At 41.0% G+C, this 25,855-nt stretch overlaps 1 protein-coding gene across 1 annotated transcript in view; it reads right to left on the bottom strand.

The window, feature by feature from the left end:
- The window catches only part of DGCR2 (DiGeorge syndrome critical region gene 2), a 51,326-nt gene that overhangs the window by 17,817 nt on the left and 7,654 nt on the right, over positions 1-25,855 (bottom strand). The window contains exon 2 of the mRNA XM_009888160.1: positions 5,890-6,012. Within this exon, the coding sequence (XP_009886462.1) occupies positions 5,890-6,012 (123 nt within the window). The remainder of the gene's footprint in view (positions 1-5,889; positions 6,013-25,855) is intronic.

Here is a 25,855-nt window from a genome sequence, read left to right as displayed (position 1 = left end):
GATAACAGCCTAAGCCAGAAGATCACAACCTAACCATATTTTGAGTGTTTCAGAAAGGAAAAGCCATCATTTTTATTGCTTATGTGCATAATTAATATTCTGAAAAACATCAAATTTTGGAAGATCAGCTATTTTCCAAAACCTTTATTCTTCTAGACACTACAACCACAAACAATAACAGCAACAGTAGTATTTTTACTAGCCAAGACAGATAGTTCTCTTTCCTTTGACTTCATACAATTATAACAGACGTGTAATTTGCTTGTTAGTTGGTGGGGAAAAGGGAAGAATGGGTTCAAGGAAAAATTCATGGGGCGCAATTTTTTTCTCCCCTCAAATACTATAGTGTGGTGGACACGAGCATGCTCCGATCTGTTTCCAAGTGGATCAAGTCATGATTAGTATTCACCCAGCTCCTTCCAATTCACGGTTGCTATCTAATTCACTCCAGCACAATTACAGCCTAAGTGTAGTGCTACAGATCAAGAAAGTTGTCCAACACTGCTGATTCTGTGACTATTTTCAGTTGTTTAAAACTTCAAGCGACCAATTCAGAATGCAAGTTTGCCATTCTGGATGGCTCCTACTACATTTTATACTGCTGAATTTTTTCAGGTCTGAATGAAAACAGTTCAACAATTGTTCAGAACAAAAATTATGAGATTGGAAGGGGAAGAAATTTTGTTTATGTTGCTATCTACCTTTTAGTTGAACAAGCACTGTCACTGCAGTCTGCAAAACACCGCCCTGCTACCTCAGGGAAAAAGCTTTGTGCCATGCATATGGGTTTTGCTGTTCCTGTTGGGGACACGGGGTAAAAAAGAGGGGGCAAACGCAGTCAAGTTTAAGTCTGAAAGAAATATGAGCTTGCCTATTATTCACAGGGGAAGGAATCCTGTTACGTTGTCCGTGTTCTTCCGTGTACATCCATGGAGATTACTCTGCAGCATTTATCCACAGGATCTCAGCAACACTTTCGTTGCATGTGGCGTCACATGAGGGGAAGCTAAGCACACAGAGCAGAAAGCTCCTTTTTCGTTCCCCTCAGTGCCTCCATCACTCAGACCAAACAAAAGGAAGCAAAAAGCCAAGTAGTGCAAACGGAACGTGAGCTGAGACCACACAAAAGCGAGAGTTGGCACCAGCTGAGACGGGAACAGGCTAGAATGTACGCGTGCCGAGCAGCACTGCATGGGGGAACAAACATGACGCCAAATGGAAAACTGTGTTCGGAGGAGCTAGAAGAGAAACGGCAATCTGCCAGGGTTCTGGCAGATCCAAGGTCTGCTTTGCACCAAAGAAAGGGCAGGCAGACAGAAGACACAGACTGTAATATAGAGAGATCCTTGTAGGGTCAGGACTCAAAGGGGTGAATATTGGATTTGGGGAAGTTGAACTAGTTTCCAGGGTTACTGTGTCACAAATGACAAGTCACTAAAGCCAAACCCTTCACAAGGATGGATGTACTATGTCAAAATTAAACTGGGAAGCAACCAGGTCTTGACATATCTTATTTGTTCCAAGATTTGAGTTTCTCCTGTTTAAACATGCAGATTCTCAAAATTTACATAAAAAGCTGTCTTGTCCCCTAAGCTTCACATTTTCTGTCCAGCATATTACCTACTAAAATCTTGGAAAGCTTTTAATTCCATTTAGTAATTTGAGAGGGAAGAGAACTCCAGGATTAAATCCAGTTTTGTGCCTAAAGATTTGGAAATTCAGTCCCCAGAGAGGAGCGACTCTTCTCAGAACAAGCAGCTCCACGCTTTGCGTTATCAATTGTACTACGCTAGGAAATAGATGCCAACCAAGAACAGCACCCTGCGGTGCTGAGCACTATTCAAAGTAATAGACTGACAGTAAAGAGCTTATAATTTAAACACCACGAAGCAGGTTAAAAAGTGTGCATCATATAGGAGTTCAGCAAGGGCTCAGAAAACGTGTGGGAACAATCAGAGGTTTTTATCATTATTATGTAGCTTTAAAAAAGATGTACTAAAAAGTGCACAAATGTCAACAGTCACTTCAATCAAACAAAATATCCTTGGCAAATCAAAACACAAAGCTGTTCATGATCACTGCGAAACAACGTGCTGCAGCTGCTGCTTTATCTGTTACTGGCCATACCTTCAGCCAGCTCCACAAAGGAGCCTCTGCAGACTCAAAGGTGATAGAATGATCAGCAGTATAACTGCAAGCTGAAAAAGTGGCATGGATCGCATTTATGAAAGGCACTGGAACTTAAGACATCCGTTCTCCATTCATATGTAACAGAAACAAACATCAAACCTGTAGTGTAAAACACAGGTAAACAGCCAGAGCTATACTAAACCCTGCTCCACTCCCTTGTGCTGCTGAAAATGAGTTTTGACGAGAAGGCCTGCAGAGAAGGTAGGATATTTGGAGAAGCTGATCTGATATTCTGGTAGAAGCAAAGCTGGAAATCCAATGGGCAGTAAGTAAAAGGCAAACTGCAGAGCCTTTCCTTCTTACGGGCTTAAATACAGAACTTTCATAAAGGTGGAAAAGTTATGTTGCTACTTAGATTACTTGTATAGAAATGTAAGAGGAAATGAGTAGAAGTAATAAATTCCCATTTACAAAAGTCCCTGTTTAAGATATGAATATCTGTTCCTACCACTTCACAGAATACATCACTTTGGAATAAACTAATTTTAGGATCAATTACTGTCGGTATGGAACAGTACATAAATTTCATGAGCCTCCACTGCTTAAGTAGAGGAGAGTTGCAGACACATGCTACACAAACCCTCCCAGAAATTTTTAGTATGTTTACAAGAGCAAAAAGCCAACAGTTTTAGTCTACCAGAGAGATGAATTGAGGGTAATCACTGCTGCAGATTCCACTATCATTTGCGTGCCTAGTGGGAAGGGCAGGGGGAATAGCACTTTACACATCGCAAGTTTGGGACTGAAAGGAATTCCATGCTTTAAAGGAAAATGTTCATTCTGAAAAGAGACATCATTTATTAATTAACAATCCTCTTATTTTAATAGGCGCTTTCTTACTAACATGAATTAAATCAGGCCTAAAAAAAGTGAACTTAACCAACAGTGCCAAATAACAATGGCTTTGTATTAAACCTTTGGAAATACCAACATGACTAAGTAGTCATTGAAACACACCTTCATCACCACCACAAAACCCCAATTCACTGCCATTGATCTCTTCCGAGCTGCTCATGTTGGAGTGTGCCATTAGTACCTTAAAGGCTGAAAAGTAACAAGCTTCCCAAACAGATTCAGAGCCCTTTCTTGCAAGCTTTCTTTTCATGCTTCAGAGAGATTTCATACCTTTTAATTTAAAGATATTTTAATTCTCCAGGTTTCACAAGTCCAGGTGGCTTCACTAACTAGTTCTTTTAGTGTTCAGTCCGCCTTCATTGAAATAAGAACCTTAATTAAAAAGCATTTAAATTTAGCTGAATCATCCCACGATTACTCATCTAAATCCAAAGGTATTTTCTAAATTTAAAGCTGCATCATTTCTTGTTAATTCAGTGGCCAAATAAGAAAGTTACCACTCTTGAGTATGACTACGTGCTACTATTATTAGCAGCAGTAGCTCCCCAGTCAACGTCCCAGGACTAAGTCTCTCCTATGACTGGTCACATATGTATTGCTTTCCCCAACATAAGAAAACCGCGCTCTTCCAAACTTACTCTGACCTCAGATTTACTTCCATTCATACCATTCCTTTTTACACTCCAGCACGCCATTCGCATGCACACCAGCACACCAACCTGTCCTTATTCTTGACAGTTCTGAATAACACATGCCCTTCAACGCCCATTTCAGGACACAACGCTATCCCACCAATTTTTTGTTACTGGTATAATAGAGGTTTTACATCCTACACCAGTAGTTCTTGTTCCTCTGGTTCGCAGGCTACACTCCTTGCATTACTGTGCAAATATCTCTGTTCTTTCATAAACGCCACACCCAGCTTTCTGGCTGTTTTACTGAGCACAGCCTTTTCACCAATTACTTATCCAATTACTCTTTTCATCAAGTGGAATACTTTCCTTCTCAATGCTGTCCATCATTTTTCCCCCTCTAGTATACTTTACATATGTTATTCTCCTCTCCCTGCATACAGACATGGCGATGAATCAAGTCTCTCCCACGCATCTCCTTTCATTTCTTACTTAAAGTTCTTTTCATCATGTCAGGCCAGACAGTCCAGTGAGACCTACACTCTAAACAAAAGCAGAGCCTATCTACTGAGAAATGCTACTTTCATAAAATCCTCTACCTAGCCATACACCAAATATTCTTTGTAACTCCAGTCCTTGAGTCAGCATCATCCTGTTACATCCTCCATGCAACAACTTAAACTGCCAACTAATACACTAGGCAACAACAGAAGATAAAAATACTCTTTCCTATTAATGTGGATGTTCCAATATTCCCGCAAGCCAAGCCTTCAGTGCTTTTTGAGTAAATCCAAATATTAACATGACTCTGCTTTTCCCTAGCCATTGACTTCCAGTAACCTCCAGAATTTTATTAGGTCCCTGATTTTTCACATTTGGCCAAAGTTAGCTAAAAAGGAGGAAGAATAACAGCACAACTATAAAAGCACCTTTCTTCAGGATATCCACATCATAAAGAATATGCTTAAACAGAGTATCAATGGCACAGCCTAATTTTCAGTGTCAAAAGAAACTACCAACGGTTATTTCCCCCATGCTGCAAATACACGCTCACACAAACTAGTCAAAAGCTTTCTAAAAAGAACACTGAACACATTCTTTTAAATACTTGTGCATAGCACACACTGGGGAGATGGCTAACTATAGCACAGTTTTAAGGTTTGATTGTTAGATGTACTTCCCTAATTCCACGAGAAAATTATTCATATTTGGAAGAGCTTGTTGCTGTAAAATAGTGATGTTACTATTTTGTAGCAACTCTCTAAAATAGCTCAAAACTCAGAATGATGACAAACTGAATGCTGCAGTGACAATGCCGCAAAGTCCATGGGGTTATCTCCCAAGCAAACTAAGTAGTTTAGTGGAAAAGAACTTCTTAAACTGTTTTTGAATGTAATTTAGTCACACTGTAGAGATAAGATGTTTTGAATTACGCCACAGTCAAATTCATGCTTTCAGATTCCTGCTTCGTTGCTCTTAGCAAAAAAAAAAAAAATAAATTAAGAGGTCCTTTCACTTTTAATACACACAGACAAAGAGTTGCACTGGCCTGTTTGCCAAGAACAAATGAAAGTGTTCAAAATAGTGATTATATATTCACAATCAAATTTTTTTTTTTTTTTCCTTTTTACAGACAGCTCAGCATTCTGTAGCTTTAGCAGAGAACCACTGCTGGTGATAGGCTCCTGAAAGCATATGATCACACGAGTTTACAGAGAGTAAATACAACAGCTTGTTTGGCAGAACAAAGTTCTCCACTTAAGCACAAGAAGCATAATCAGAACAGGGAGCAATAAAAAAAGCTCTCTACCTAAGTTCAACAATGTCACCCAGCACAGTTTGAGTGACATCTTCATACAACCAAAACAGTAATTCCGAATTTAACCACAGGCTTATGTGCCATTCTGGTTTAATTGCAACATGATTTTTCCCTTGTCATGAAAGTCTCTTTTTAGACTAGAAACTCTTCTCACCTTCAGGATACCTACTCAGATTGTAAGAATGGAAGGATAATTCAGACAAACAAAAAAATGTTTGTAGCATTAGCTGCACACAATGAAGGGAAGCCAACTCAAAATTTGTTAGTAATGGGTACAGTTCTACCAAACAATCTCCACTTTCAAACAAAAATAAGCAAGTGATCTCAAAGAGTCAGAGTCCTGCTGCAAAACAAGCTGACACTGGGATGAGCAGTCTTCTCAGCTTTACTCACCTGGACAGTCAACTTCATCACTCTCGTCCTCGCAGGTGGGCCATCCATCACACTGCCAATTTGAAGGGATGCACTGGATGGTACCGCTCCGACAGGCAAACTGCCCCGGAGTGCAGCGGAGCTCTAGGGAAGAAGAAGAAAGTTGTGCTTTGTTGGAAGTGTTACTTATACTTGCAAGTCTCCACATATATTAATCATCCGTCATGTAACGCATCACCAAAGTAAAATGGATAACTCAGCCTGTTAAACACTGCTTCGTTTCAGATCACTTCCGTGATTTAAACTACATGTTTGTGGTTTTAATAGACAGGAGGGCTGGCTTCCAGTGCTTGGGAAATAATTCTCTCAGTCATCCGTAGTAAAAACTTCCTGACAAAGATACCATGTGAGCAGCTATCACCAGAGCGTTACCCATTTACTTCTCGTGGGGCACTGAGGACTACTTGTTCACTTTTCTCAAAGTTCAACTAAAATATGCTATGGTAGTCAAGTGCTAGATTACGCAATAAATTCAGAATCCTATTTCCATTTCAATCACTATGTATGCCAGGACCCGCTAGAATTGCACAAATGTCCAGCCAGATTTAGAGCCATTTCATAGAACTATTTTTGTAAAACAATTACTATATCCATGAACATGTTTTCACTTTCTAGCTTAAGCTTTTTTGTAGTTTCTCCATACGAACACATCCTTTACAAGAACCTGTCAACATCTGCAAACATGTAGTTCCTGCTTCTGCAAGAGTACTGCCTACTTATCATTATACTGTCAGACCTAATTAGCATTATAAAAAGTACAATTTTTTTTCAAAGCGCTTTTATATCAATTCCATCTATCAAATGCCAGAACCTAATAACTCAGCTTCCTTTTGTGGCCCTCAAAATATTTTGCAGGGAAAAAAATAAATAAATATTTGCCTACACAAGTGAACAACTCTAAGCTTGTTTACAGATGGCAGGTCTGCAAGTCACCATCAGCATCCATAGGCGCACTTTCACACCAGACCATCACTGTCCATCTTCTGGATGGTGGCTGTCAATTTTCCAATGTTTTTGAACAATTTAGCATATTTGCCTCTTTTTTTTTCTTTTTTTTTAAAAAAGGGGGTGTTTTAAACACACTTATCCCTGATTTCAAAAGAATCAAGTAGGTAACTGTTTTGCAGGAAGAAATCTCTAAAAGAAAATTTAAAATACAGGTTTGCATTCTCTTATCCACATTTTACAACCTAAGAAAAAAGCTATGATTGCAGTTGTTACCTTCTTCAAACACACGTCTAAACTAAATCGAGACAGAGGTCACATTTCAGTGTTCAGCCAACATGACCAGGCATAATAAAACCAGTCATCGCGCACTCTCAATAAAAGCTGTACACCTAGTAATTGGTATAGGATATTGATAACAGGCTTCTAACTCGATGTTAAACTAAAATCCAGTTCTTGTACTGGTTTCTCTTCAAAGCACAGACCTGCTCTTCTAGAAGAATAAAAACAGGCACATCCTCTTAGCAACCACCCACTCGGAGCAAACATTCAGGTCAGAAAATGGCTAAGAACTCACCCAGACCTGCCAGACTACTGACGGCAACAGCAGACCTTACAGCAAGACAAGAGCGCTCTCACCCATTTAGAGTTTTGCTCAGTCCACACAGCTAACAGTGAATGAGCACAGGGGAAATGTTAAAAAAATAAAAAAAAATTTAAAAAATCTACCATCTTAGGTCATAATGATTTTCCCCCGCTCCCCCCAGAACAAAACTTGAAGTAATTTATTTAGCCCAAAGAGGGAAAAGGGGAATAAAACCTTTTATTCCCCCTGATTAGGGGAATAAAAGGTAGAGCTTCACTTGCCCAGTGTAGCAACAGAGAAAATTTTAAATCTAGTTTGGGGGAGGGGGGAATCCAAGCCAAACAAACACAAAATCTCAAGATGAAATTAGAACCGTTCAAATTTCAAATTCACAGAAAAGTGTCACCTCTCCAGTAAATCCCTGCAGCTTCTTTCACAACTTTTGCGCAACACCAGCATGCAGCGGAAGGTTTCTTAGAAAGTTCTACTATCGCAGTTTCAAGTACAGAATTTACACTGGAGCCTGCGGTAGACATTTTAACACATGAGAGACTATCCTCAGCCCAGCTCCAGGTTTCCTATGCATTCACCTGCACTTATGGCAAAATTCAATTCAAAATTCAATACTTTAAATAAACGCTTGATTTTTTTACTGCTCAATTTTAATGGAAGTCACGCACGCACCCTGTGAAGAAAGCTATTCTGCAGACCTCTGGTTTCACAGGCAGCATCCACCAGGAAAGCACCGCAAGCCAACATGTGTATGGAAAAACCAGTAAAGAATACTTCTGTCTCTCGAGAATGTCGTACATGCTATTACTACTTTGTGTACAATTACATATGAGTGGTTCAGATAAAAGGATGACTCCATCCCAACATTACAAGCATTAAAAAAATGCCAGTTACATGCCGTAATGTCATTACTTCCTGTATTACAGACACTCCTCTCTGAAGAATGTAGATACATGGAAGAGTACAAAACATTTCTATTAAAACACCGCTCAAACCAGCTGAACAATTGTTCCCAATGGAAACCATGCCATGTGAGATGCACTGATTATTTCAGACCAAGGAACATGAACTGCCACACACTTCTATTGCAGAAGGGAAAAAAGTGACACTAAAAGAAATACTGCGAAATGAAGATCTCCATATTCTGCAAACACTGCCAATAACACCCCCTGAGCCATCCTAACCCAGGACCCATATCCCCGCGCATTACTGAACTGCCTAAATCATCACGCAGGTTCTGGAAGAGTTTCATCTGAATTATTTTGCTTCTTCGTGTTGCCTATTGTGGTTTAGCACAAAGAGAAACAACGTGCAATGAGCTGAGAAAATCTAACCACCTCTCTTCACTAGTGCTCAGGGTGGATTTGGACATACCCTGGAGGACTGATGCTCAACATCAGCTCTTTTGGAACCTCCTTGCCATTGATGGAATGCAGATTTCCACCAAGGCCCCACCGTAGGCACACCAGCAGACTGTCATCCAGACAAGACACGGCAGCGTGTGGGCAGCTCAGCAGTGCCCAGTTGAGCACAAGGGCCACCTACTGACACCGTCCCCTTGTCCTGTGTGCCCCACACAGCCCCGCATGCTGGGATCAAGACTCCCCCAGCAGAGCACATCAGCTAGCCGGGGCAGGAGCATTCAGAGGTTAAATACATACATAAAAATAGATGGAAACCAATAATGAACCTGTGAGATACTTGGGCAAAGAACAGAGAAATTTGGGAGAGGCGAGGATGCACAAGATAGGTGCCAGTCTCTACAATCCTGTCAAGCATTTCATTTCAGTAGCCTATTTTTAAGTCAAAACAGGAGAAAAATGAAAACATTTCAAGCCTGTCTCTTTACCACAGAAAAGGCAAGTCATGCTGCCAGCAGCAGAACGGGATTCATGAAGACATATGAGCACTAGCAAACAGTACAACACAACATAACCATCCCTCTTTCCTGAAATGTGAGCAATCACTTCACACCCGGTCAGACTTTGTACTTTCCAGGAGTGTGGTAAATAAAAACTGTTTCTTCACCCATATAAGACTTCCAGTTCTTCAAAAGAATAGCAGAGTTTCAAAAATACTCATCCCTCTTCTGTCCCTAAAGTCAGATATCCCACACTGTTCATAGCTATTGATGGTAACTCACAGCAAGGAAGGATGAGGAAGAAAGTATCTTAAACCATCACCTTCTAGCAACACTAAAAACACTATTTTCCACCAGCTGTTAAAGCAGAAACATTCTGCATTTTCAATATTGTAATGGCACAAGTTCAGCTACAAGCAAGCAGCTGTTGCAGCAGAGGCACCGATACAACATCAGCTAACAGCATCAACAACTGCCTAGAAGTGAAAAAATAGAAATGCAACCACCTCCAGCGTTCACGTACAGTGTGACGAGTTACATCAGCAGTATTATGATTCACATATGAAATTCTAACATAAAAGGCTTCTTTTCCTTTTAACGATCAGATGCAGTCTACAACACAAGATTTAGTAGACTGAAATCTCTTTTTAGAGCAATTAAATTCATCTGGCATTTGCTGGGAAGAAGGGAGGCATGTAAAACACTGGAAATAGCAGCAATTGTAGTTTTTGCACTATACATAATATAAACTTACTAAACATCACAAAGTTCAAGCAGTGTGAGAACACGAAAACACTTCGAGCAGCAAGGTGTCATTATACTGTCTCTTCGCTTTGCCATCTCAAAGCACTTCTACGACGTTAACCCTCAACAATCTCGCCAAACACCGCATCCTTCTCCCCACGGTTACAACGAAGCACAGAAAAATTAGACAGCTTGCCAAGGGCTACCGATAAGCTGAGCCTACGAGCAAGAGTCAGCTCTTGTGACTGTGCTTTCATGCTTTCATGACAACACCGTGTTTCTTCCCTAAAACACAAGCAACCTGCCGGTTCACCAGCACACTCCCACCTGAACCAACCTTTGTCTTTTGGAAATACCAGCAATTAATAACAATGGTAACACTTCACCTGTTCTCTCTAGCAACAGTTTATCAAGAGCTACGAATTGGCCAGAGGGAGCAAGAAACTCCATAACTTTATATATAAAGAGAAGAAAGTTTGAAATAAGGTTCAGACCGTGTATCAGTTCTACAAACTTAATACATAACCCAAGATACAACTTACTGTTGAGTGAAGGCCACAAAACCCAATACCAATTTGTTGGGATACATTATTAGACAATACAACCTGCCCACCAGACACTCACCTGAAAGAAGTCCTGCCAAAGCTAGTCGTGGACCTGTAATTTGAAATTTAAAAGAAAACTTACAAAACAGTTGGAAACTTAATTAATCAAACACCAGAAATAACAGGCAAGACTATAAATCAGTTTAAATGGTGCCACACAAACAAGTCTTCATCTCCTTTAGTTGCCAAATACTATTTTTCTAAGTTAGTGACAAAAGAGACAAGATTTTTGACTAACAGAAAAATCTAGGTTTCATACAGGAAAAAACCTAAGTTTTCAAGGTGGTTGCTTACACTCTCACAGGAAGCTTTTGTTACAAAGGTCTTTCCAATTACGTGTTGAACACCAGACATTTCACAGCACTCATCACTTGCCTCAATATAGTGCTCAACTAGCTTTTTAGATTTTCTTTACAGCAGCTAATTTCCAGATTTTCTGCTAAGTACTCAAAACAGACATTTACAACAACCATTATCCACAGGAAGGACTTAATGAGAGATGAATAAAATACACACCCACCCACCCTGCTTTAATTTCCAGCCAGCTTCATGTTTCATAAAACAAACACCTTTCTGCCATTATAAAATGATCCAGGAAGCCCTTTCAGGTTTAATCATCTCGTGTAATCTCTCCGTGTAATTGGGAATGTTTTCCTTCTGGAGCCTGACAGTGCTGGGAAGCCCCAGTGCATCCTTCCCGCAGCAGATGCACGCTTGGGCAGCGAGCTGCCCCAGGCGTTACACTACCCGCAACACGTACTTTCTGCTTCATTTTCAGTCTTTTAGAGGTATATTTGTACTAGGAAACCCCCTGCCTGCATTTAAACTGGAACTAATTCCTTATTCATATTCCTTCTTTTTTATTTTTTTACGGAGGAAAAAAAGGGGGGGTATTAGTTACTCAAACAACTGTTTTATTTGAAAGAAAGGCAGGGAAGAACTATATCCACTAACTAAGATTACTTTTCAGTACAGTAAATCTCATTTTAGAGCTTCCAGTATCAAATCAAGATTGTAACAGGCACAGGAGACAAAGTGTTGGTTCAATGCAAGTCCACCTTGCTAATTCCGTTTTCTGAATGAATTTAATGAGTTGGCGAGCTTCAGATCAAACAAAGCCATTGTCTATCCACATTAATTTTAAGTCAGATCAGCTACCGTTTGTCCCCCTGCAACCAGAAAGACTGCATGCTCCAACTAATTCAGCAGAAATACAGTTGTACAGATCCAGTATCAACTAATGTGGAACTGGGGCCTCATAATAGTTGTCTGCCCATGAAGCTAAAACATCTACTAATGTGCTTAATTTTATTTTTTTTTTAATGTTAGCTCTAATAGAAGATGTTTTCTGATACGCTGGGATTACCCACGTCTCCTCAGAGGCAGAGCAGCTAGTTTCAGCGCTGTGCCACCAAAAGCTGCCCTGCGGACAGAGCTGGGATCTCCAGACCGTGAGAAGAGCTGTGGTTACTGACCAGAGCTGCAGCTCTGACCCACGAAAAGCTGTACCAGGTCACACCACCACAGTTGTAAGAGAAGAAGCAGGGGCGGAAACAGCTCTCAGGAACGGGCAAAAACGAGCAAGCTCTAAAAATTTCTGCCAAGTGACAGAAGCCAGCTGTTCGTGGACCTCAAAAAAAGCACCCTTCTAGTCTATAAGGACTACTTACTCATCAAAACATTTCTGCAAAGATAAGCTGGTGGGTAAATGAGAATGCTTTGATACTGTCTTCACAGGATTATTTATCCTCCTTCAATTCAAGACAGAGATATAAAAGGAATTCAGCCCGAAGAAATGCTACATCCAATGAAAATGCCAGAGGCCCTGTGTCAGGTATATATAACAAACAACTCCTGTAAAGCATTAGGTGAACACATCAAAGTTTTCAAAAATCTAAATTTTAAACTTACATTTGCAGTACCCTGAAGTTTACCATTACAAGAACAAGTGGAAAAAGGAACACTAGAAAGCCAAGTCTCTCCTAAAGCAGAAATGTATCCCTGACAGACAGAAGATTCCCCTTACTTACAAGCCACTTGTTCCTACCTCTGATACAAAAACCACTAGTGGTACAAAAATCTTGATGTCTTGGTAATTCACAATTCAAAAGCTACAGACGAGAAGCCAGAGGCCTAAACTAAAGCCTCCAAAATATGAGTTTCAATTCAGGAGACTGCTTTGATACAGAGATTAAACTCAGTGACTGAAATAATGGATGATTACAGTTTGGGTTCCTCTAGTTGCAATGACTTAATTTCTCTTTATTAAAGAGATTCACCACTCAGTAAAGTCTGATACATTAAGATATTCTTTTGGTAGCTAAGACTACAGATGCACGTTAGGTTTTAGCATTTACACAGCCAGAATAGATCTGAATCTATTTCGGTTTTTAATACAAAGAAATGCCACTTCTCATTTGCCACACTAATTGTTTGTTCTTGTCTGCTGAGCTTCCTTTGTATGGAAATTGGAATTTGATTAAATGCACAAACCCAGCATTTAATGTTATTTCAATTATAAGCTATTACTCTGAAATGCATGTCTTGGAAAAGATAAGTTTGAAGGAGATGGCTTGGTTTTGTACGTAAGCTTTTAACGAACAATGGCAGTTTTGTGTGTACCTCACGTGTACTGCACTTATTTTGGTCACATTTCTCAAGGTTGAATCTGGTAGATCTTCATTTTTATTTAACAGACTGAAGGAAAACAAAAGACAAAAATACTTCCTGCTGCCTCTGTATAAGTCACTCATTGTCCCAAACCAGATGAACCAACCTGTAAGAGAATACTCTGTTCAGATTTCAAGAGGCAATTACAGCTATCAAAAGCTGATTAAGCATTAACAAAAACTCAAACTACAAGTGCTTAGGCCAGTAACTCTCCTCATTCAGATTTTAACTTGTCCAACAGGTCTTTCTTATATTTTATAATACTAAACCTACATACTTAAGACCTGTACCTACATGTTACACTATGGTTTCATATTTTAACACACTTAAGAATAAATTTACTAAAATTGAAAATTGCTTTTTTCTTAAATCACTGTTTCTATATAACCTGACCCACACTGAACTGTACGAGCACGACCAGATCCTAGCGCCTCCAGCAAGAAGCCTAACCCCCTACGGCCTTTGCTCAACACTGGTGCTCAACAAATGCCTGCAAACAAATATCAGAAACAAAACAACAACAGAAGGAACACCACACCCATCATCATCACAAAAACACATACAGCTCTGTATCTAATATTTATACTCAAGAGGAAGCATAACAACCAATATTTTTCTAGACTGGTATTTACTTTAAAATATTCTTCATATTCCCAGTACAACACCACCACAATGTTTCCTCTTAATCTCATCCTTAAGCTAGTCCTCTGCTCTTGAAAAGCAGTTTTCATAACTTGGACTTCTCTCAAGTCCACAGGTGAAGTTCACCGGAGCAGGTACCGTATCTCACAAAACTCCTGAAAATCCAGAAGACTGTTGCTGAACATACTGTTTTCAGTGACAGAGGAGCAGACTACAAACTTGGGGATGTTCTGACACAAACTTTCAACGTGTTTTCTTGTTTTTAACTTGTCTCTGCAGTACCACTGATCCCACGCAAAGGGTCTGCTCTCAGATGAGTGAAGCCGTACCCAAGTAGTGTTTCACTTCAGCTCTAGATCTTGGAGAAATTTTCACTATCCATTCATCTCCCAGCAGGTTTCTTTATGTCACCTGGGGAATCTTACTTCGATTACACGTTTTTAGATTGATCCTTACCCCACCCACTGCTGCATTCAGTGTAGCGGACTGAGCACATACAGTCCTTTATAACAAAGCCACAGTAGGAGAAAAACAGATTAGGATAACACCACCTTATTTTCAGAGAAGAAAACTATTGGTCAAGCTCACAAGTCACCATCAGACAATTATCCATTCCATAGATTAAGTTTATTAAAGTTTCTCAATAAAATTGATTCTGTTTTGTGTTCTTCAAATTAATAGCCTACAGAACAACAGAGCACTCTATTTTCACATCCAGTTCCACATTAGATACAATGCTCAGCCATTCATCTGTGCTACTGAAAGCGTGCCTAAGCAGAATCCCCAGGTCGGGCAGCTTTCGTTTGCCATGGCCCGAGTGTGTGCAGGAGGGTACGAAAGCACAACGGCACAGAGCCCAGGAAACCAAAAGGGCCCTGTGCTACGCCCAGAGCCAAACACAACTCCCACGGATTCTCAAACTTAATTCCCACTGCTGGAAATTAGAGATTCTGGAGTTATAATCCCATTTGGTAGGAACGTATCAGTTCCAAAAATAAATAAATAATGCATGTTAGAGGCATCGGCATTTTTTGCATGACAGTTTCATGAAGTAATTAAAATTGTGACAGCACTCCAGCTGAAAACTGTAAATCCTTAATGAATAACTCTAATGAACATTCTGTATTACTCAGCGTTCTGTCATAGTAAGTTAAGCTAGATGACCCCAACATCGATCAAAAGATTTTACAGCAGGGTAAGGAACGCTGGCCGTCTCCTTCCCCTCATCCCCTCTCATCGATATTATACGCACACTCTGCACGAGCCTGGAACTGACCCAGTTTCTCCTTGCTCACAAGTGTCATTCACTGCAATTCATTGTCTACTCTTTGTCTGGAGGGCAGACTCAATGCCAGTAAGGATTAAAAAAATAATAATAATAATAAAAAAATAAAGCTAAGGCCATACAAGAGACCTGGCGTTCAGCCAAAGCAACAACATCAGAGCTTCTCGAATAGGAATCCTGGTTATAATTTTTTAAGACTTAGAAAATACAGACTTTGTGCTTTATGAATGTGGACACTTATTCCTAAAACTTAAACAGAAAAAAATACATTTCCCAACTCCCCAGTACTGCTAAAACCAAACAGAAAACAAAACTTGCTACTTGAACTAAGCCAAAAGAATACTATGAATTAGGCAATGCAGCATTCCAGACTGAAAAAACAGTTCATTTTCACAGCAGTGAGGATACCAGCTAAGCAACAGGCTTGCATTTTTTTCCCTGTAAGAAACTGTTGTATTGTGATAGTAAGTAAATAGGCAGAAAGGAAAAGTAAAATACAGCACTGGCACAAATAAAACCAAAGCCATGGGTACTCGGGAACTCTTTAATGTGGCTCAAAATTAAAGCCTACAGTTCCTCTATACTAACAACCTTGTTCGGGACTTCAGATGCTTTGCGCAGCCTTAGGTGGGACTTAGGTGTTTTAGTGCAACAGTGACAAGTGACCTAAACGTGTGCAGCACCAAGTTTTTTACCCTTTCCCTAAAGAAAGCCCGAGCAGTAAGTGGATCAGCGAAAGTACCAATCACACCTCACGATCAAATTCACTAACCAATTTTAAGCAAGCTTGAGAAAGAAGGCAAGACCAGAAAAATGCAGTGTGCAGTACAAGTTTTAGAAAGCCTGTAGTCAGCGTAAGGGAAGGAAACAGTGACCACGGTGAACTTCAGAGGGCAGGAAACCCCCGTGTGGTTCGTGCCATTCAGCAGCTGCCATCCCACCAGCACATCTGCACGTCGCGCTGTCACCGCGGTGAGGTGGCTTCCCAGCTGGCAGTGGAGGGAAGCGGTGAGCTGGGGTAACTGGACCCCTGCACGAGACCCTGCAGGACTCCCGGCATCCTTGTGCCAGGGGACGCACTGTGGACAGACAGAGGGGACATGGGGAAGACACGGCCTTAGTACATCAGTGGGGTCGAGCAAGGGTAGATGCTACAGCAGAGGAAGTATCGGGACATAGAAGACAAGCCCACTGGAGCCCAGGTTTCATTAAACCCCGCTACTTATGAAACATGCTCGTGGATGCCAGGAAAACAGCACTATTCCTCACACAGAATTTAAATACGGTCACGCACACAACATATTAACTCTCCCAACAAATGCAGCAACAAAAAAAAAGTCCATTAAGAACACCATCAGCAGTGAAATACTCAGCAAGTCATCAATTCTGTCCAGAAAAGAGCACCATGACAAACAGTACTTTCTCCCTTACAATCCGTATACCCAGGCTGGGACAGGCAGATTATCCCACATACACTACAGAGATTTAAACTGACAGGACTGTCTGGATGCCTCAGCTTAGATACTTCCAGTTTCCATCCCCAGCCTCACCTCAAACCTTCACCTTCTTTTAAACACATCTTTTAGGACAAGATCCTCATACTCCATTCCACCTAAATACTCTAAAATCTTGTATTAATGTACACATACTCTTCCTGCTCATTTGCAGTTTTTCAACAAAGCTGGGGTCATTCTGAACCAGGAAAAAGCATCAGGTTCTCAGCTCTGTCTTCACAAGTTTTCAGCCTTACCTGCACCTCTTTCCTCCCAGGAGGCATCCGCACTGGTCCTTCACCAATACAATCTCCAGTACATTTCAGAGCCACCTCTGTCATGTTCAGAACTACACAGTGGTGCCAGCAACTCTAGACGGAGCAGTCTGGTAATTAGAAGTATCTGAATACCTGGAATATATAATTTTTTTTTTTCAATTTCTGACAGTCTCTTGTCAGCTGCTTGTTGGAAAGCCTCTAAAAAGCAATCTAGAGGAACTACTGATAGAAGTAATCCACAAAGTACTTCTGTATCTTATTACCTGATAGCTGTCTACCCAAAACTACAAAAAAAAAAAACCAAACCCAAAACAAACTATGTTAGATGAGTTCCTGTCCTCTTCCAACCAACTGTATTCTCAGTGTTAGAAAAGTACACATCCTATCAAGCCAGCCTGGACCAATATTTGTTCCTATGCAAAACACAGTTTTCACTTAAGAATGATCACCAGAGTGATCACCAAGCTCTATTCCCTTTGACCAAAATGTAGGTTTTTAAAAAAAAAAAAAAAAAAAAAAAAAAAAAAAAGCTAAAAACCAACAAATGCTCTACAGAGATCAGAGTTTTCCACAGAGGAAAGGAAAACTGAAATCCAAAGTTTTACATGAACTGCATTAGTATTTTCTTTAGATCAGGTTTCAACAAGAAGAATATTCAGATGAAACATGATAACAGCAATTCAAGAACTGTCAGAGCAATCAAAGCTAATTTGTAGCCACCATTAAATTGAAAGTAGGAATTGCCAGATTTCAGCAGCATTAGTTAGCAAGCCCATTTACTTTCAACAAGAGAACACATGTTCCTACTTCGCAGGAAAACAAAAAAGCTAATATCACATCATTTTTTTTTTCAATACAGGATTCAGTAGTGTTTAAACATATCCTTAAATGTTTAGCACGCGAGCAATCAAAACAAACTGAATGAAACACACAATTTAAGGCCAAGTATGTATTTAGAATACCTTGCTGAATTAAAACAAAAGGAAGTGCAATAGCCTTTACTCTCAGGCAAACAGGTGACAAAATCCTACCTATGAAATCAGATATTTTTAACCACTCCATTCTCCAAAAACCAATTTCTTAATTTCAAAACCAAATGAACGTGGCAGAAGCTCTTTACAAGGCCTTAAGGAAGGTCATGGGCTCAAACAAAAACCTAACAATTCAGAGAGACAGGAAACCCGCACAAGAGCACTATTCAAATGCAGGTCACACTAAAAAAAGCTTTTGCTCCTGTTTCATTTTTATCTTCACATCTTATACAAGACTTGATGAGCAAGCACCTAGAACACTTAAAAGCAAAAAATCTGATATACAGAAATATATTCTAACCTTGAATACGGAAAACCCGTTTTATCCTTAGCACAGTAGCTGGTGCAGTGGCTGTTGTGTACTGGAGCAAATGGCTCATGCTTTGAATAGCATTCCCCCGCTCAACTGAAGCTGAACATGGCAGGAATGACGGCAATGTTAGTCACTGCTGCGTTTCTCCATGTTGTACGAGATACTGTGCTTTCTTCTTCCACAGCAAAACAAATACCTGCACAGAAATTTCATCAAACCCCTAAGTTCAATAGTTCTACCAGAATTGAGTAAATATAAAAAGCCACTTAACCCTTTAAGAGTGGTTAAGAGTGGTCAGGTACCACACCATGAAATTTGATCTTTGACATTTTTTAGCTGTCACATCAATAGAAAAATGACATTCAACTCCCTTATTGCTCAGAAAAACACAGATGAGCACTCACATACTATAGTGCCCTTGGACCATTTCTCTCCGATCTGCATAACACCACAACTGAGGGGCAATGATGCTGCTGATTAAGTCTTTGCACTCAGATCTCACTTCTGCAAGATCCCTGATTTTTCGTATTTTTCCGAGATCTCAGAGCGCATTTATGTTACTACATTTTAATCAGTAAAGGGCAATTTAAGGATAACAAATAACTTCACAAATTCAACAGAGAGAAAACACAAATGCAGTTTTGACCATCCCTCGATTAAAAGGAGTTCTAACAGGTTTTAGAAGTTTAGCATACACAAGGCAAAATGCTACTTGGGCACAAACTCAAACCAAGCAGGTGTTAGAAGGAGGATTATTTGTTTTCTTTTAAAGTGTATGAAAGAAGACGCATTACTTTTAAGTCAGAAGAAACCTTTTATTTAAATTGCTAAACAAATATTAGCACAGACGAAACATACAGATACCGAATGACAACAGTAACTCAGTTTTATGTGAAATTCTTCTCACCCGTGCAAAGGCGATGCTCGACACCTACCCCTGCAGCACCCCATCTATCTTCCCAGAGACCTGAGGGCAGAGCTGGGCTGGGAGAGGCACAGTCCGGGCTGGAGCTGACCTCCCTCCATACAGACCTAAGGGCTTCGCTCACCCACTTCAAACCTCAGCTGCTGTGGTATCGCCCACTTTGCAATGCAGATTTGAGTGTCAAAACGCAAACTGATGGAGGCTTCAGCATTTCAAAGTGACACCTGAAACTCCCTCAAGAAAACACAGTCGCAGCCAGCCCAGAACACCCAGCATCATTCTGCCAGGAACAGCACTTAATCCCATTTTCACAGGAAACCACAAGATGCCAGAGGATTGCACAGTTTGGGGAATGCGGATTAAATGTTAATCCCAAACTCACGTTTTTAAGCGACTCGGTTGCTAGAGTTCTGCTACAGCTAATCAATGACTTCACCAAAAAAAACCTGTGATTTCTCCTCAACTCAATAGGTTCTCTACAAAACCACCACTGAAGTAAAATGCAAAGGCGTGAGTCTGCCATGTGAGGAACCTGAATGGTACATAAACCCCTCCCAAGAGTGGAAAGCCAGGAAGGAAGAGGCACTGCCAGGCACGGACCCGCACTTACCGCTGCTGAAAAACTGGTGGGCTCTGACACCTGAACAGTCTTGGGAAACCAACAAACTGTTCTTTGTAACTGTAGCATGAGGGACACGTGCACGACACTGTATTTAGACAGGAAGAATAAGCTGTAACTGCAGAACAAGCAACAGGCTGGCAGTTAGACTTACCAAAAGAACCTGGGTTTTGGAGTCTCTGTCACAGGGAATCATTAAAAACATCCTTCAGGAATTGCTTGGGTTTACCAGATTTTGTTTTGGGACAGCAAGACGGGCAACCTAGTCTCTTAGTACCCCTTCTAGCCATAACTTTCTTCAGAACAAAAGATTAGCAAGCCCTTTCCCATCAGAGGTTAGCCCTTGAGATCCCACGGGCAAAGATCAGCAGAGCCTCTCTCCACACCTGCCATTAGCCGGGATCTGTTTCTCTTCCATCTCAAGGACGTCCTTGTTGGGGCTATCAGTGCAAGAACCCCTGCGCCCACTTATTTCATTTTAAAACACATAACAAACTCGAGCACCCACGTTAACCCCTGAAGGGCGGAGCGGCGATGTCACCGAGCTGTTTCCAGTCCTGCTCTGGCCACGCTGCAGGTACCCGAAGCTCGATGCCGGGCACGCTGGCCCTGCGCGACGCACGGCATGCCAGCGCAACAGGAAGCTCTGCTCATCACAAAAGAAGTTATTAATATGCACCCCATAGGATGAAACGAGACCTTATAAAAGTTGCAAGAAAACACCACGTAAAAACACAGAGACCCAGGCGTTACTCCAAGACAGATCCTGAAGGTAGTTACTACTCTTGCATTACAATTCAACATCAAACCCAGCCCTAACAAAGCTAATTCCAGGGGACGGAATAATCCATTGAAGTCTTAGATGGTTTTCTGACACTCACTGGGGGATTTTATGTCTTTCATACTTAGTATCTAAAATTTTTCTCTCGTCAAGCCAGCCATGCCTCTCCCCCTAACTACTGAGAAAGCAGCAGCACTTCCACAGCTGCCGCCTCCCGCTACAGCGAGAGGCTGCAGCAGTGCTCTCCTCTCCATCACTTCTGCCATTCTGGCCATTCCTCTGCTCCCAAACCTACCGTGGGGACACAGAAGTCGCGTGTTTGCAAACCCCCAAGTTCCCCTTCTGTTTGATTACTTCTCAGAAGCAGAGCAATGCATGCAAACAGCCCTCTACCTACCAACTCTGTTCTTCTCCTTTCCTTTGTAGCCACGGCTAGCGGCAAACCCACTCGCACCTCAAAAATTTTGCGTTATTATTAACATCAGGAATTACCAGTCTTAAAGTATCAGACCTGCTAATAAGGTCTGATACCTTCTGCCTCGTCTCTCTGCCACACCGACAGCAGCTGCAAGAAAGACTTTTCAAATCCATCCGCTTCGCTTTGCAGCTCCGAACAGCAGGAAGGAAAAAAAAAAAAAAAAACACCAAAAACCAGTAGATTAAGAAGTGAGGGGATGAGGGGGGGACACAAGACTGGAAGACAGGCCAGCCCTATTTTTGGCAAAGGTAACTGAGGAGATGTGATAAAAACCCTTCTGCCCCTCGCACCTAGAAGCCCCCACTCGGGAACTCAGCTAAATACAAAGACAAGGACTGTAGTTAGCAACAACGTGGAACCGAATAAATCGAATAAATATTACTCATCGCAGCTCTCACTAAGGTAGAAACAGTGAACAAAAGGCAAGATAAGGGTTTTTATTTGCTTACCAATGAACTCCCTTTAGAGCAGAGAACGCTGGGCCCAGGTCACATTTCATGACTGATATATTTGGATCTCCAGTTGAATTAACTGATACAATTCAACTAGCCAAAACCAGACACATTCAGTCACAGCAGACAAGTGGATCACCTTGAAACGATTTCAACTGTGGGTTTGTTTAGACTTCTGCTCCAAGGAGCTCTACGCTGCATTTAAGACCTACAACTTTTCACTAAGTGACAAGAAAGAGTTGGCAGTTTAGACACACTATGGACTATATTGTGTCAAGATACAAATGCCCCACCAGTAAGTTCCAGCATAACACTCAGTCACGTACAACAAGCAAGCACCAAAGTATACAAAAAGTTAAAACTTTAAGCTGAAGTTGTGGGGCTTTTTAATTAAACCACTTGCACTGGCAAGTCTTTCTAAGTATTGCCGATCAGGCAAGTTGTGCAAAATTTTTAAAAACAGAACTTGGGTAATGAAATTACTTCCTCTAGCTAGCTTTGAAGTGGAGGAAAAAAGCTGCAAGAACAAGAACTCAATTGGCTTTTGGCTGCCTGGCAAATGCTCTAATAAGAAAGCCCGATGACCTACATTCACAAGGCTCTGTACTAAACCACTATTACAAAATCCAATATAAAGCCTGACCATGTTTAAGTGTTTTCCATTAGCAAGCAGCAGTATCTTGTTACAGAAATATGAAAACATGTTATTGTCTTTAGCGATGATGATCTTAATTAATCCTCTAAACACTATTCTGAAAGATGTCGTCCTGATCGTTCCAGACTGTTTAAGTTCCCAACGTTACATAAAGACACCAAAACCTTTCACAGAATCACAGAATGGTGATTTGCTTTTCGATTGTGCAATGCGATGTTAACAGAAACAGAACTTCTTACATATTCTCAAACTGTGCTGCAAAACTGAATTCACAACAATTTACACCTCTGATGCTCTTTAGTCAACCGACAGAAATGCACTAGTGTTCAAAAACTCAGTCTAAATCCAAGCTAGCACCAGCACCGTTCATTGTGACCCAGTTAACAGACCACTGAAGTATTTCTTCACATAAAGACGACAGCTCTCAGCCAGCTAGTCAGATAACCTGAAGCAGATGTTTCGAGCTGTCCCGGAAAAGATATTATTAAGCCAAACCCTACTGTGGTAAATATCCCCCAAAACAAGTGTCTGAACACCAGATATAATCAATTCAGTAAGTGCTTAAAGGAAATACTAAGTTAGTCCTTCACTGTACACCCATATAGTTCTAGAAGTCCAATACATTTAGCTTCAATTCACATTAGCAGCTTCCCAACACATAACGAGTACCGCAACTCAAGAAGAAATACCATACTTAAAAAAAAAAAAAAACAACCCTAAAAAAACAGCTCTTTCAACAATGCATTATAAAGCAGGCAACCAGTCAAAACAAGCAGTTTATGGTCAAAACCTTTAAAAAGGGAAACACTGGGAAAAAAAACCAAAATATCCAAGCGGAGATTCTCAAAGGTACAAAACTACCATTAAAAGTCCACAGGCTCAGAAAAATCTAACTGCCCACTGTACCTTCAGGAACCCAAGTCTCCACAGCTAGGGCCGATGTCATAGTATGTTGGATGTACCTGATGCTGTTCATGATGGCAGTAGCATAAAACAGACTCATGTAACCAAGATGGAAAAATCAGGGGAAAAAAAAGTAAATTTTAACTATCTCCTAATTTACTAAAACCCATTTCACCCTAAATGCAGAAAAAAATAGGTCCACGTAAAATCACTGCCTTTCAGATTGCCTGAAAAGATACTACAGTTGAGGAGGCTTAAAAGAAGGTTTTATTTATCTGAAGAGCACAGCAAGAACATGGATACAAAGCTAGTGTCAAATTAACATGGAAGAACAAAGAGGTGCCTGATTCGCTGGGACTGAATTGTGAAGGAACTACACATTCATCTCAGAGTATATAAAACCTCCATCACTCTGCAACACTCATTTGATAGCTCCAAGTACAGATTTAAGCTAAGCAAGCTGCAGGCATCCTTTCTAAACCAGTAAGACAGTTGCTACAATACACAGGTTTAAAGAAGCAAGAAGATAAACAAACACCACTAGGAAAATAAATTCTAAGTCCAAATACTCTTCTCTTTCTGAGGAAATCCACGCATCCCCCCCAAAAAAGACAAGGGAGACTTCACCATTGATTAAAATGATAAATTTGGTTCTGTACATCTTCTGCACTTGCATGAACCAGATTTTCCCTATTTGCACCTTTTGTTTCAGGATCAACCCACATTCTAATCTACTAAACGGGTGATCTATTTGAGACAGTAGATGCAAAACACCAAATCAAGCAAGCTAAAAAGCAAATGACATTGGCAAAAAGACACGAGGCCACCACGAAGCAATGGGCTTTCTTCTGAGGAGGAAGGAGAGGCACCACCATGGACAGCTCAACCACCACACTCATCCGCAGCCTCCGCGTAAACAGGATGGATGAGTATGTTCCAAATGGAATTCAGAAATTCCTCATAGAGCAAGGAATTTCAGCTGCAGCACTACATCCAGTTGGATTACTTCACATTAAGGTTCAGGAATACATATGGTTCGAGCAAAATTGAAGGGATGCGTATGGAGTTGCCATAGAGGAATCCTAACACTACAGGTTTCAAAGCCAGCGGTGCATAACCCGAGCAGATGAGAGCGGGAGTTTGTTCACAGGAAGGATGCTTCTGCCAGTGTGGCTACAGCACCACAAATCCCTAAAGTAGATATGTTAAAGCACCAGTGAAAAAAATATTTATTTGCCTTAAAGAAGCAAACCTCAGTGAAAAGCTTGTCTTCGTCCATCAAGCACCAGCTGCTGATAGAGATTTGACATCAAACTGGAGCAACAAATGTTCTGACACAATGTGGAAAATGACATTTTCTAATTTCTAGGAGGCTACAATGCTCAACACCAGAGGTCAGGGTCAAATCTACCCACCTTTAAGAGCACACAGACAGCTACGAATCTCTGCTGAACCTTTTCAACCAGCAATTCAGCTGTCTGTAGCACTTAGTGCCAACTACAAAGGAAGTTGCCTGAAATCAGTTTTACATAGTATCTTCTCCCACATAAAAGCCTCTAGCTGTAATAATACTAGGTAAGCAACTCCATGTATTATTTTTTTTTTGGCTACTTAAGAACATATCACTAGCTCTACATATACACTGCACTGCCAAAAAAACAAGCTAAAACAAAACAAGGCACACACAGAGAGCAATTTCAACATCTAAATTAGTTATTTCAGTAAGACTGCCTACACTGACCCAATTGTGCTTCAGCTGTACTGGGAACTTGCTTAAAGGCAGTTCGTTAATACTGTTACGTTTTATTAGTCTGGGTCATAAAAGTTATTTTGAAGGGAAAGAAGAAGGAGATTTCAAAGTACACCATCGTTCCTACTCTCCTATTTACAGAGAAGCGAGTATCACCCAGGCGCAGTCGCCCGGTGTGATGGGTGGACTGTTTCCAAACCTGCAAAGCCACGCCAGGCAGCCTCACGCTTGGGCTACTGATGCTCTTTGGCAAGAGCAGCCCAAGATACGCCACGGCTGTGCCAAGCTCCAAGCGAGTTCAACACCCAAAAAGAAACCCCAACTGAGAGACGCACCTAGAAAAGCTGTTGTTTTCAAGCGGCAAACACCAACCGTTTCTCCGAAGTCAATCACCTTAACATCTTAAAGCACCGTGCCTAGCACCTACCGCATAAACTCCATCACTAAATTATTTCCCTAAAAGAAGCAAAAACAGAACTAAGAAGATGACACACGACCTGAGATGCAACAGGGTTGGGGTTTTTTTTTCTTTTAGGCATGACCATATAGCACTTTGAAAGTGAGGGGTCTGTCATGTCTTGTTGGCACCCAAGGCCCGCAACATAAAAGCAAGTAAGAAGCACCTGAAAACTTAGTCATGCCGCCACATTTCCACCGCTAATTACCTGCAAGGTTACGGAGTTTTCTATCCGAGCTTTCAAACTTTAAAATGAAATTTTTTTACCCTAACTCAGTGTTCTCTCACGACCCAGCCGGCCGGCACAGGGGACCGACGTTTCACCCCACGACTCAGCCGGCTCCCTTCTCTTTTTAAAAGCGTAAAGAAGCGGCAGAGACGCCGCGGGCTGAGCCCTGACCAACCCCCGAGCCCGGCACCGGCGTCGGGCCACGGCGACCCC

This window comes from Charadrius vociferus, unplaced genomic scaffold (assembly GCF_000708025.1).
Source record: "Charadrius vociferus isolate BGI_N301 unplaced genomic scaffold, ASM70802v2 scaffold326, whole genome shotgun sequence".
Classification (NCBI taxonomy): domain Eukaryota; kingdom Metazoa; phylum Chordata; class Aves; order Charadriiformes; family Charadriidae; genus Charadrius; species Charadrius vociferus.
The sequence above is the reverse complement of the archived record's forward strand: the minus strand, read 5'-3'. Positions and strand labels throughout refer to the sequence as shown.